The following is a 12,766-nucleotide window of genomic DNA, read 5'->3' as shown; positions in this document are numbered from 1 at the left end:
GCCAGCTCAAACCCTAGCTAGTCACAGGAAATGGTCCATGCATCAAGCAATTGGGAACATGCCATTCACTACATCCCACTGCCTTAGAAGGGGAGACCCTCCTCGTGAATTTAAGAAATGGAGTGATACTAGACCCGTCAAACAAGTGGGTCGGGTGAAAAATAGTCCGATCCAAATAAATCCATTTGATCCATCCATTTCCATTCAATACAAATTTAGTGACTAATTCCCGACCGTACCCAACTCATACCCGATACGACCGATATTGCTAAAACACTTCCATATTTAACTTAATCTAGAAAAACTCATACCCAAACTGAGGTGAAAGTGCGGAGTACGTGAGCGCGAGATCGAATGGCGAGAGAGTTATCGAGGTGGGTTGGGTCTAAATAAGTTGTAAACCTATTTACGACCCATTTAACACTCATGGGTGATACTTTAGATAGGCTTTTGGCCTAGGTTGACCACATTTTTTTTTTCCTCTTTTAAGTGTTAGATGGTATTCTAAATCAGCTTTATAAAGTCGGATTGAGGTTGTTTCCAGTTGACACACCAACGTGACTTTTGCCAAGATGGAAACAATACATTTGTCAACAATTTGCACCTGTTCACTTAAGGCTCCCACACTATATAACAAAAGCATTTGGAAATCACACCTCCAAAAAAGTCCAAGAGATTGGATATGACAAAGAAGAGATGGGTGGCATCTAACAAGAAAGGACAAGAGAGCTTCACATGGCCCATTACTGCATGATTCTTTCTCTGACCCCAACCACAACGGTGGACTTTACCTTCAATTGTTGTGCGGCTTTGAACTTGAACATGCAGAAGAAAATAAACCCAATTTAGGCTCCGTTCGTTTCGCGGAAAATGTTACATTTCTGAAAAGTGTTTTTCAGGAAGTCATTTTCCTGAAAAATGGCACAATTTTCCGGTGTTCGTCTGAAATCTGAAAAAGTCTTGGAAAATATTTTCCGTTATTCGGTATAGAAAAGATTTTCCTCCTTGTACTACTTTTAATAATTTTTTGTATTTATTTTTTAAAAATATTTTTAGTTTTCCTTTTCTTTTCTTTTTCCTTCTTCTTCTTCCTCAGCCGGTCGCCAGCCATGGCGGCCGGCAAGGCCTAGCTCACCCAGCTCAGCCTTGCTGAATCAAGCGAGGCTCGACCTCGTCGTAATCTGGCGAGCTCTAGCCTTGTCGGCCTGTGGCGAGGCTCGAGTTCGCCTATGGCCGGTCGCTAGCTGCCGCTATGGCTGGCGACCGACCAGAGAAGAAGATAGAAAAGACAAAGAAAAATAAAAAAAAGATAATTAAAAAATAAAAAATTATAATTAAAAAAAAAGAAAATAAAAATAATTATAATGAATAATAAAAGAAGGAGGGAGGGAAATGTTTTCCTCTTTTCAAAAAAGTGGAAAACATTTTCCCTACTTTTAAAGGTGTTTTGTTCATTGAGGGAAAATATTTTCCATGGCTAATTTATTTTCCATGAAACGAATACCAGAAAACCCAAAAATGTTTTTTTGAAAGCTATTTTTCGTGAAACGAACGGAGCCTAATGGCTTTTTTTCATACTTCTCTTGCGGCATGACTGTCAATTCTTCGGCCGATTTCAATGCTAAGTTAATTTTGACTTTCATATGGTCGAATGTCCCCATATCTTCATCGGGTCGGGTTTCATCTGGAATCAAACTGGAGATATATTTTAACAATATGCATTAATATAATTGATCTGCCATCACTATCATTCGATTAATTCAGGTTTTGCCTACCAATTGTTTTCTCTCTTTTTTTCTGATTAAGACCACAACTAACTTTGCTTCGTCGATCATTACTATGCAAGCATAAGACAAGAGGACTAAGAAAGCAACTGATCTAAAGCACCTACTTACAATTAAAAAGGTTGCTGGTTTTCCTCAAAGTTGGGATGGGACAATTTTAATTTGTCCCATCCAATGTCAAGTAACATGAAACTGTAGACATTTACCTGCACATTACAGCCAACGTGACCTGGTCTCCATCTGCTCTTAGCAGAGTATACAAGAGGTCTCTGAAAAGCCATAAAACACAGCAGCCCAACAACAGCAAAATATCATTTGGTTTTGATTGTTAAAGAACCATGACATCAGTAAAGATGTTCTGCATCTTGGGACTGCTGGTTTTGGGATTGGCAGTGACAGAAAGTGACTTGGTTTCTGGCAGTTCATCTAGCTGCAATTTTCCTGCAATCTACAACTTCGGGGATTCTAACTCGGACACTGGAGGCCGCTCCGCCGCATTTAGTCAATTTCCACCTCCCTACGGCGAAACCAACCTCGGTAATCCTCCCAAGAGATTATCCGACGGGCATGTCATCCTCGATTTCATAAGTGAGTCCTTCTATTTAAGTCCATGATACATTTTATCTTAGTGAGCCTCTAAGATTAAGTTAGTTCATTTAAACTTATGTGAAGCAGCTTCTAGAAAAAATCACTAGCTTGGTGATGATTTTAGAATCAGAACTCAACTGTCTTCAATCACTTCAACTTTTGTGTCTAAATACGGCAAAATAAAAAGCTTCTTTGTCTAAGGGTCGTTATTGGTAGACATTTGTGGCAAGTCTCTGAGGCAAAATGTGTTCTCCAACTATCCACAGCTGAGAAACTAGGACTACCATACTTGAATGCATACTTGGACTCCATAGGAACAAACTTTCGACATGGTGCAAACTTCGCTACCGGAGGCTCTGGCATTCTACCAGGTCCCATTAGCCCTTTTGATCTTGGTATTCAGATCTCTCAATTCAGACAGTTCAAATCACGCACAACAGAACTCTACAAGAACTTGAGTGATTCCGGTCAGTAAAGTCACCTTGTATCTGACACATGCTTCTTAATCCAATTGAGAATCTCCGGAACTGCACTTCCTTCAATATCCTTGCATCCAAAGCTGAATAGTTTTGTAAGGACTGACAACATATCAACCAATGGCGTTAAACTCAGGAATGATGGAAAAGTGCAGCAGATATTCACTTCCACATCCTGATGACTTCTCAAAGGCCCTCTACACATTTGATATCGGACATAACGATCTTGCAGTCGGTTTTTATAACATGACAGTTGACCAAATCGTCGCAGCGATTCCTGGCATCCTCAACGGTTTTGATGCAGCAGTACAAGTAAGTTATGGGAAGTCATACAAGATCTGAGATCCATTTGAAGAGCTTGCCATAAGTACCCGAACTTGCTCTTTGTTGCTGTTTTCCTAGAGATACTTCTGCTGTTTAATTTCAGGAACTCTATGGCGAAGGAGCAAGATCTTTCTGGATACATAACGTTGGTCCACTCGGATGCTTGCCATTCATGGCTCTACCATATAATGGCACCATTGATCAGAATGGCTGCGTTGCTTACAAAAACAATGTAGCTCAAGAATTTAACCAGCAGCTTAAAAAAAGGATGAACCAGCTAAGAAATAATCTCTCTATGGCTGCATTCACATACGTTGACGTTTATTCAGCCAAGCTATCGCTGATCAGTGATGCTAAAAATCAAGGTAATCTTCTGCATAAGTGTACTAGCCCTCTCAGGGTACACTTAATGAGAAAAAACTACAGAAAAATGCAGAGAAAAACTAGGCAAGCCCGCAATAACAGGTGGTCCATTAGCCTATTGTTTCATTAGACTAGTACCACTGTGGTGTCTAAAATTTGTGCTAATATAGTTGGTGAAATCTGGTGACAGGTTTTGTGGATCCACTAAACTTTTGCTGTGGTAGCTTTGTGCCAACATTCGTGAAGTGTGGAATGTCTGCACAAGTGAATGGAACCACCATTCATGGACATGCTTGTGGCGATCCTCAGAATCGAATTAGCTGGGACGGCACGCATTTCACGGATGCAGCCAATTCATGGATTGCTTCACGCATCCTCAATGGTTCCATGTCTGATCCACCTGTATCAATTTCCAATGCTTGTCCATAACTTACCACGTCAAGATCGAAGATGTCGGCACCAAAAATCTTCTTTTCTTTTTCTGATATCTGATCATTCAGTCTAACTTAAACATTAGTCCGGTCAGACTCAGAGCACATGTCCTGTAACATTCACAAAGGAAATAACACGAGCGTGGACTTTTCACTAGGAAAGTTCTACTATTTGCTTCTAGTTTGACATCCATACTGGAAATTCAGACCAATTTTTGGGCTTAGTCAAAAAACAGATTTCAGACATATCATGCTAAATTTGCATCTTCTGCTTCATTAGATACTAGATCTAAGTAGATCATGAAGCTGGAGGAAGACAATTTGAAACCACTCATAAAGGTGAATTTTGGACTTCGTAGTTCTTTCATCTGCTCTCCAGAAAATAATGAGATTGTGTCTCCCATCCACAAAGGTTAACATAGGTCGATAGTTACTTGGAATGGAATAACCATTTAAGTGCATATTTTCCCTTTGAAACCAACAGGAGAGGACAAAAATGTGACTGTTCTTTATTTCCAAAATGACGTACAAAATCAAACCTTAATCGTGCTTTCAATAACGAACACCAATAAGCTAGAATTCCAGCATGGCGTGGCTTTCCTGTGCTTCTGCTTAAAGAATTCTTCCAACACAAACAAACAGCCTTATGTATTTCTACTCTCAACTTCACTTCATGGCCACAAACGATAAATACATCATCAGAATTACAGTACCTTGATGCAAGAGTTACTGTAAGTAAAGTTCCCAGAGTTTGGACTTTCTGCTCCAATCCCTTCCCATTTTGTTCAATCTGCATCAGGGTTTGCTGTCCCATGTGTCTCCTCTCTAATGGCGACAATATACCCCAGAATTTCAATCCCCTCGTCCAACCTGTGCAAATTGTTAGAGATGTAAATAAGAAGGATCCACTCGAGCCAAAGATAACTAAATCATAGAACAAAGAACTTAAAGCACTTGGAGATCTAACTCTACTGCCGACTAGATACCATAACTACGAAGGGATAAAGAAACACTAGGAGAACTTGAAATGGAAAGCCAATACATAAGTTGAAAACCATCCTAATCTAAACTTCCATGTTCAAGAGACCCAGATGTGAGCACAAAACCATTTGAAAAACCATGTGTCATCTGTTCATCCCCCACCCCCACCTAAATCATAATTCATTTCATAGGCAGACAGATCACTAAAGATTGCCAGTTTACCCGATGTGTAAGGCACATTTTAAGAAAAATATGAACCATGATAAAGATGTCATCTCATCTAAACAGACAAGGGAGCCGGTAGGTTAAAAGAGAGCATCTTTGCCGATCCTAGAAATGAGTGAATATGCCCCTGTTTAAGTTGTCATTATCAGACAGATCAATGTGCCGAGGTAATTGATCTGTCATCAATATCATTTGATACCTATTCTTGGCTAAATATGTTGTTCCATTTTTTTTTCTTCTTCTTGGGATACTTAGGTAAATGTTTATGAGTTTCGCCAGCCGTAAGTTTTATTGAAGGGCGAGATTAGAAAAAAGCTGACGCAATGTCAAGGCAAAGAACACAGAAGTTTCTACTTTCCCACCATGTGTTCCTCTTCTCATTAAGACCACAACTTTGCGCCGTCGATTATAACTTCGCAAGCATGAGACAAAGCATCAAGAAAGATGTTGATCCAAGTCCAAGCTTGCAATTAGAAGACTTCATTCTTTTTCCTATTTCTAAAATCCTATTCGTTCCCTTTCAGTTCTGTAATTTTCAGGAGTCCTCAAGTTGTGGGATGGAATATTTAACCTGTCCTATCCAATGTCCGGCGGCATGAAACTAGAGACGATTCCATGAACCCAATCATCTTATTTTATGTGAACTCCCGGCCGCCCTTTATTCGCCTGTCGCCATTTGCGTTTAGCAGAGTATAAAATAGGTCTTGGAAAAGCCATTAGACACATCTACACAAGAACAGCGTAAATATTACTTATCTACACAAGAACAGCGTAAATATTACTTACTTTTGTTCAGTTAGAAAGAAGTATGGCATTTGTAAAAATGCTCAGCATTTTGGGACTGCTGGTTTCGGGATTGGCACTGACCCAAAGGCACTTGGTGTCTGGCAGTTCATCTAGCTGCAACTTTCCTGCTATCTACGACTTCGGGGATTCAAACTCCGACACTGGAGGCCGCTCTGCTGCACTTACTCAAAGTCCACCTCCCTATGGCGAAACAAACCTGGGCCATCCTCCCAAGAGATTATCCAACGGGCATGTCATCCTCGATTTCATAAGTAAGACTTTTAGCGGACTATTTGAAAGAGTTGAGTCATCGGTTTCTTTAGAGCAAGATATGAATCCCATGAACCTGCACCGAGGGAAACTTTTAGTGGTTAATTTCATCGGTCAAGATGAACAGTTTTGATTGCTAGAAGTTCACTGTTTTGACAAAAAGATGCCTTGATAAAGGTGATTAGAGGTTGACATTCGTAAAATATCTGATGCATAATCGGTTTCATCTGACTTTCTGCAGCTGAGAAAGTAGAGTTGGCGAATACTTCGGGGACTCTTCTTTCTCATACCGGGCACGCCCACATGAGCTTAGGGAAACCGAAGTATGATCCGACAACATGTGACCCCTGCGCACGGAATGCGGGGGTTCGGGGGCAGTGCCCCGAAACGGGGGTCCCGCTGACCGGACAGTGGGCTTATGTTTTAAGCTGACCCGTTTGTTGTGGGATTAAAGGGATTTGGATAGGCTTGGGCTTAAGCCCATTATAAGTCCTCTATATATTGTACTTGTATGAGAGATCATTGCAATGAGTGGTTGTGGTTGAAAACCTAAATATCATAGTGGAATCCCTTTCCAGGACGTAGTCCTATTCTGGAGTGAACCTAGGTAAATTTGTGTGTCAATTTTTCTATTATCTGTATGATTATTCTGATTCAATTTCAGATATAACCCCATCAAGTAGGACTACCATACGTGAGTGCATACTTGGACTCCATAGGAACAAACTTTCGACGTGGCGCAAACTTCGCCACCGGCGGCTCTTCCATTCTACCTGGTCCTTTCAGCCCTTTTGATCTTGGGATTCAGATCTCCCAATTCAAACAGTTCAAATCACGCACAACAGAACTCTATAAGAGTTAATTGTGAGCCATTATATCCTTCTTCAACTTTCTGCAGTTCATTAGCCAGAATTATGGCACATCAATCAAGTAATCCGCATATGCCACTTAATCCAATTAAGAGTCCCCATAATTGCATTTGCTCCAGTTTCTTTGTGCACAAAGCTGAATAATTTTGTAAAGACTGTCGACATATCAAAAAATGGCATTAAATTCAGGGATGATCGAAAAGTGCGGCAGTATGTCCCTTCCGCATCCTGATGATTTCTCGAAGGCCCTCTACACATTTGATATAGGACAGAACGATCTTACATTTGGCTTTCAGAACATGACAGTAGATCAAATTGTCGCTGCAATTCCAGGCATCCTCGACGTATTCGATGCAGCAATACAAGTAAGTTATGGGCAGTCGTAGAATATCTGAGATCCATAGAGAGCCTAACATTAATGCACCAAAGTTGCTATTTTTTATACTGCTTTCCTTAAGGTATTTCCGTTATTTAATTTCAGCAACTCTATGGCGAAGGAGCAAGAGCTTTCTGGATACATAACACCGGTCCAATTGGATGCTTGCCTTTCATGGCTCTACCATTTAAATTTAGAAATGGCACCCTTGACCAGAATGGTTGCGTTGCTTATCAAAACAATGTAGTGAAAGTATTCAATCAGCAGCTTAAAGAAAGGGTGCACCACCAGCTAAGAAACAATCTCTCCATGGCGGCATTCACATACGTCGATGTATATTCGGCCAAGCTATCACTGACAAGTGATGCTAAAAATCAAGGTAATCTTCTGCATATCAAAGGGTACTAGCTCTCTCAGGCTACACTTAATGAGAAAATCTATGAGGTAAAGTAAACGTAGAGAGAAACTAGGCAATCCGCAATAACAGGAGGTCCTCTTTGCCTAATGGTTAGTTAGACTAATACTACTGAGGCGTGTAGATTGTGTTCTGACCATTGATGAAATCTGGTGACAGGTTTTGTTGATCCACTAAACTACTGCTGCGGTACCTTCGTGCCTACATTCGTGATGTGTGGACTGTCAGCACAAGTGAATGGAACCACCATTCATGGAGCTGCTTGTGGCGACCCTCGGGATCGAATTAGCTGGGACGACATACATTTCACAGATGCAGCCAATTCATGGATAGCTTCATGCATCCTCAATGGTTCCATGTCTGACCCACCTGTACCGATCTGCAATGCTAGTCCGAAAGAAGCGAAGGAAAGAGTGCGAAACATCTTGCTTTTTCTTTTCTTCTTTCTGGTCATTAATTACTGAATAAAAATAACTCCTGTCGGAGCACGTCATGTAGTATTCACATGGAAAATAATACAAGGGTTGCTTAAAAAATGACGTATAATACCAAACCATAAACGTGCTCAATACCCCATACCAAGCTAGATATCCAGACGGGTGTGGCTTTCTAATTGTTATGTTTGTTTTGCTATAAAGATTATTCAACGGAAACACATTGCTTATGTACTTCCTCTCTTGAATTTGCTTCATGCCTATGAAAGTATGTACATCGTCAAGATCACAGTATCTTGATGCCACCATCTTCTAAGATGCGAGAGTGAGTATCAAGTAGAGTTCCCAGAGGCATGGACTTCCTGCTTCAATCCCTTCCAGCTTCTTTCAACAACTCGGCCAACCTTTGCTTCTTGCCATCCACAGCCGCTGTCCCAAGTTTGTCCTGTCTAATGGCAACAACATTCTCCAAAATTTCAATCGCATTGTCCAACCTGTGCATACTGTTACTGAGGTTAATAAGAAGCGGGGAACTACTCGTAGAAAAAGACTTTTAGTCATACAACAATGAATTAAACGGTCTTGGGGACCTGATTCTCTGCCGGCTTGATTCCATCCATAAAAAAACTGGCAGCAGCGCAAATGAAAAGCCATTGAGTGAATTAAAGAATATTCAAACTTAAGCTATCAGAGGACTTGGAGATGACGATAAAACCATGAGGTTTGGCCCAGAAAGGACAGATGCTATGGAGACAAGATCGCAGAAAATCAAGTTAGATGGTCAGAATCATTGGTAAAGCTAAAAACAAATAGTCATACATGCCCATTGCGTCATACGTGCCAGCCAAATTGCTGCACACACCTAAAATGTCAGGGTGATATGGTCCACATTCCTTTTCCAAAATTCTTGGTGCTTCTTCAAAGAGTTCTGCAGCCTAGTATATTGCATAACACTGCACGCAGTCTAGACCCATTTTTCTAGAGCTGTTCCAAACAGGGGAGACATTTTCCTGCAACCATGTTTTGCTGGCCAGGGGCATCAGCATGCATCCCGAAAGCCTTCTTAAGCAATGTGAGCGACTGCACCAACTCTTCCATAGACTCACGGATGGCAGAAAGGAGAAATTTTCATATATCAAAATGCCTCAAAAAAGTGCCCTGTTTACCGAGCAGAGAACTGGTCTTTCGTAACAAGACATCTTGAATAAGCCTGAGACTTCGGCTGTGAAGGCAGTCTCGATGTAGCAGCTGTTAATTTTCAATAAAAGCACGGTTCTTTCGGTTTCTTGCACGAGATTGATTGCTTTTTACATGATTCGTGAGGTCAGTAGGCAATACCATGTCACCCAGCAACACACAAGAATGAAAAGAAAACATAACAAGAACGGCAAAAGGGGGAAAAGAACATGCAAGAATGTAAAAGTCGAGGTTGTGGTCGTTAGAGGACGCCATGGACGTAGCTCAAGAACGGCAATGAGAAAGGAAGAGAGGAGGCCGAAGTGGCCCAAACAATGAACGCACGAAAAGCCCATTGGCGAGATCTTACTTCTTGTTGACTAAATTTCATTCCCTGAATGTGCAAAATTTTCATTTGTAGGAGCGATGTTGATGAGGCATATAAATGTGAACTTCGTCATTTGCTGTATTTGGGTTTGACGTGAGTGTTGGCCCGAACTCGCCCAAGCCCTTCGAGTACGAAGGTCGGATGGCTTACCTTGGAAAGGGGCTTGTAAACAACGTCCGGCACGGCCCATTTGACCGAGGCTAGGACCGCCTCGAAAAATTGGTATGCGACTTTATTGATAGTTGATCGTTTTCATCTTGAACAAAATTAGGTCCAACACGAGCGTGGCTTCGCCGGGTTGACCCACCGACTCAAGCGAGTTCATTTCTGTTTGGTTCGTAGAGAATCATTCTAATCAGTTAAAGATTATCTTCCTAATTTCAATCGTTTTTATCACTTAAAAAATTGGGAATTAGTGAAAAATATTTCACTATTAACAACAATCCATGCTTAGGATACTTATAATGAAGGTATTTCTCGTTGACACATTGTTCCAAGCGATATATATGACTAAAATCAGGAAAATCGTCTCCTCAATCCAACCATAGGCCATGCTGCTGGTAATCAGGCCATTATAGTTTTTCTCGTGCTCATTTCCTTTTACCCGACAAAAAAATCATTTATCGTACAACATCTCGATCTATCTTTATTGATACGATAAATTCCCTCCGAATCATTCACGTTATAGAATAGTTCCGTCAAATCGATGGCGTCGGCCAATCTATGAGCCGTCACGGGACGTGACACTTAACGAAACGCGATCCCCGAAGCGACGGGGGAGGAATAATTCTCGCGACGTGAATTGCCTCATTCAAACACGGGGCCAAAAAAGATTAAAAAAAAAAAAAAGGTGTGATTTGAAAGGAAAGGGAAAAGTTGGGCAGCAAAAGGAGATTCCAAAGCGTCGAGACACATGGATTGGCAGAAGTGCGATATGCCTGCCACGCCCCCCACGCCCCCCACGCTTTCTTGCGAAACAGAGGATGGCAATGTATTTTTTGTTTTTCTCAATACGAAATACCAAGAGTAATGTGAAATATTAAATAATAATAATAATAATAATAAAATAATAAAAATGAGGAGATTCCCAGAAAAATCTTTTCACGAGAATTGACGGGGACAAGATTAGGGGGGGGATGCGCGCGATGATTTTAGAGGCTTGGCCAATCGAAAACGCGGACGTGTCCTATCAATCTCGGACAAAGGTCGTAAAAGTTGTCGCTAATGAGTGGAGCGGGCCCCACCGGCAATTTCTGTCTTCCTTTTTTTTCAAATTTTTTTTTTTTATAATTCGTACATTAATCGCTCGAAAGGATACATGAGTTGGCAGTCGCGCCAATTACGCGGAGATCATTGTCTGTATCTTTTAGAAGAATAGTTAGCGAAAATGTTTCCACTGTCGGCGGCGATCTATACTTGCACGTTTTCGCCGGTGACGAAATTACGTCTCGTTCGTTCATTTTTAGGAGCGGATTGAGAGCGGATCATTCCGTTCGTGTATATCCAATTAGGCTCCGCCCATAGACACGAGGGTGCGCTCAATATATTACTCTCGGCGAGCAACGAGAATTTGATGGATCAATGAAAAGATTGACTAGATTAGGGTGTGCCACAGCACATGCTATAATGATTTAACAGATGTTTAATTGATTACCAAGAAGTTTAGGTTTATGATTTGGGCCATTGTTACTTTATTGTCTAAAAGGGTGTTTAATTGACTCGCAATTTACGAAAAAAAAAAAACTCAATCCTATCCGGATCGTATCAAAATCCGATTAAATAAAATGAGATTCATATTAATTGTTGAGTATTCTTAGTTGTTGCCCAAAGGAAATCGTAACAATGTTATTCGGTCACAATGAATCGATTAAATTAACATGGAGTGCTCTTTGTCAATATTGGTTACGAAAATAGCGCGCAATCATATTAATGTTAATCTATTTTAAAGAAAATTTTAGATGTTCTCGAAATACGTCATCTCTAATGTCGCCTAGTTAACGTCATCTCTAATGTCGCCTAATTTGTACGTTTTTACTCTCCATTTGTTTTGTTGCCTGCAGCATGCCATACTAAAAGTCAACTATGGTCCACAATCTAGCACTAAATTCACGGTTGCTCTATTAACCATGTTCCTTCGTCTTGCACCGTCGTTACTCCTCATATTCAATTCGACCTATGGTCCATAGATTGTGGGTTGTCACATTGAAATTTCCAATCCCATTAACATAAAATAAATTGCGCGATTCAACAGATCTATTAGTTACAAAAAATAACTTCAACACCATGTTAATTGTTATCCGATCGAGATGCCCCTTGTTTTTACATTTTAATTCCCTTCCCGCCATACAAAAAATTAAATTTTCAACTCGTAAAAATTACAAGAGAAATCGATAGCCGAAAGTGTTGATAATCACGAAGTGTTTTTTGAGTGGTTTATATTGAAAATTAGGTCGTGCATTTAACTTGGAAGCAAAGTCAATTGTGCCAAGTCAAACCGGACACTCGGCTGTTGTAATACGATACTCATGAAGGACCAAGATCCCTACCATCATTTGGATCATCTTTCTAGAACTCCATATTATGAAAGATACATGTGTTCTCCCGAGAGCATCGTACCATACATTTACCAAACCAAACACAAAATACTATCGATATGTTTTTTTTTAACAATAATATTTTCATAAAATACGATAAAATTATCTTGACTTGTTTATTATATGTATGCATATAAGCACGTATACCGACCAAAAAAAAATTCATAAAATACGATAAATTATCTTGACTTGTTTATTTTATGTATACATATAAGCACGTATATTATACCGGTGTCCGGTTGGGCAAATCCATCCCAACGACTCAATTTTGCTATTTTACATGCAA

The 12,766-nt window shown here is 40.4% G+C and overlaps 2 protein-coding genes across 2 annotated transcripts; both read left to right on the top strand.

Moving 5' to 3' along the window:
* Positions 1 to 2,061: 2,061 nt before the first annotated feature.
* LOC115670387 (GDSL esterase/lipase At3g27950-like) lies at positions 2,062 to 4,144 on the top strand. The gene is made up of 5 exons (XM_056320282.1): positions 2,062 to 2,372; positions 2,639 to 2,839; positions 2,985 to 3,160; positions 3,276 to 3,537; positions 3,726 to 4,144. Exons 1-5 carry the CDS (start codon positions 2,123 to 2,125, stop codon positions 3,962 to 3,964), a joined length of 1,128 nt encoding a protein of 375 aa, XP_056176257.1. The 5' UTR covers positions 2,062 to 2,122; the 3' UTR covers positions 3,965 to 4,144.
* A 1,851-nt stretch (positions 4,145 to 5,995) lies between these two features.
* Positions 5,996 to 8,352, top strand: LOC115670388 (GDSL esterase/lipase At3g27950-like). Its single transcript, XM_056320611.1, has 5 exons — positions 5,996 to 6,242; positions 6,912 to 7,085; positions 7,287 to 7,462; positions 7,579 to 7,852; positions 8,048 to 8,352. Exons 1-5 carry the CDS (start codon positions 5,996 to 5,998, stop codon positions 8,350 to 8,352), a joined length of 1,176 nt encoding a protein of 391 aa, XP_056176586.1.
* The last annotated feature ends 4,414 nt before the right edge of the window (positions 8,353 to 12,766 follow it).

Source organism: Syzygium oleosum, unplaced genomic scaffold (genome assembly GCF_021117445.2).
Source record: "Syzygium oleosum isolate NSW1041296 unplaced genomic scaffold, Sole_v2.1 Sole_v2.20, whole genome shotgun sequence".
In the NCBI taxonomy this organism is placed as follows: domain Eukaryota; kingdom Viridiplantae; phylum Streptophyta; class Magnoliopsida; order Myrtales; family Myrtaceae; genus Syzygium; species Syzygium oleosum.
This window is presented reverse-complemented; position numbering and strand designations above follow the sequence as displayed.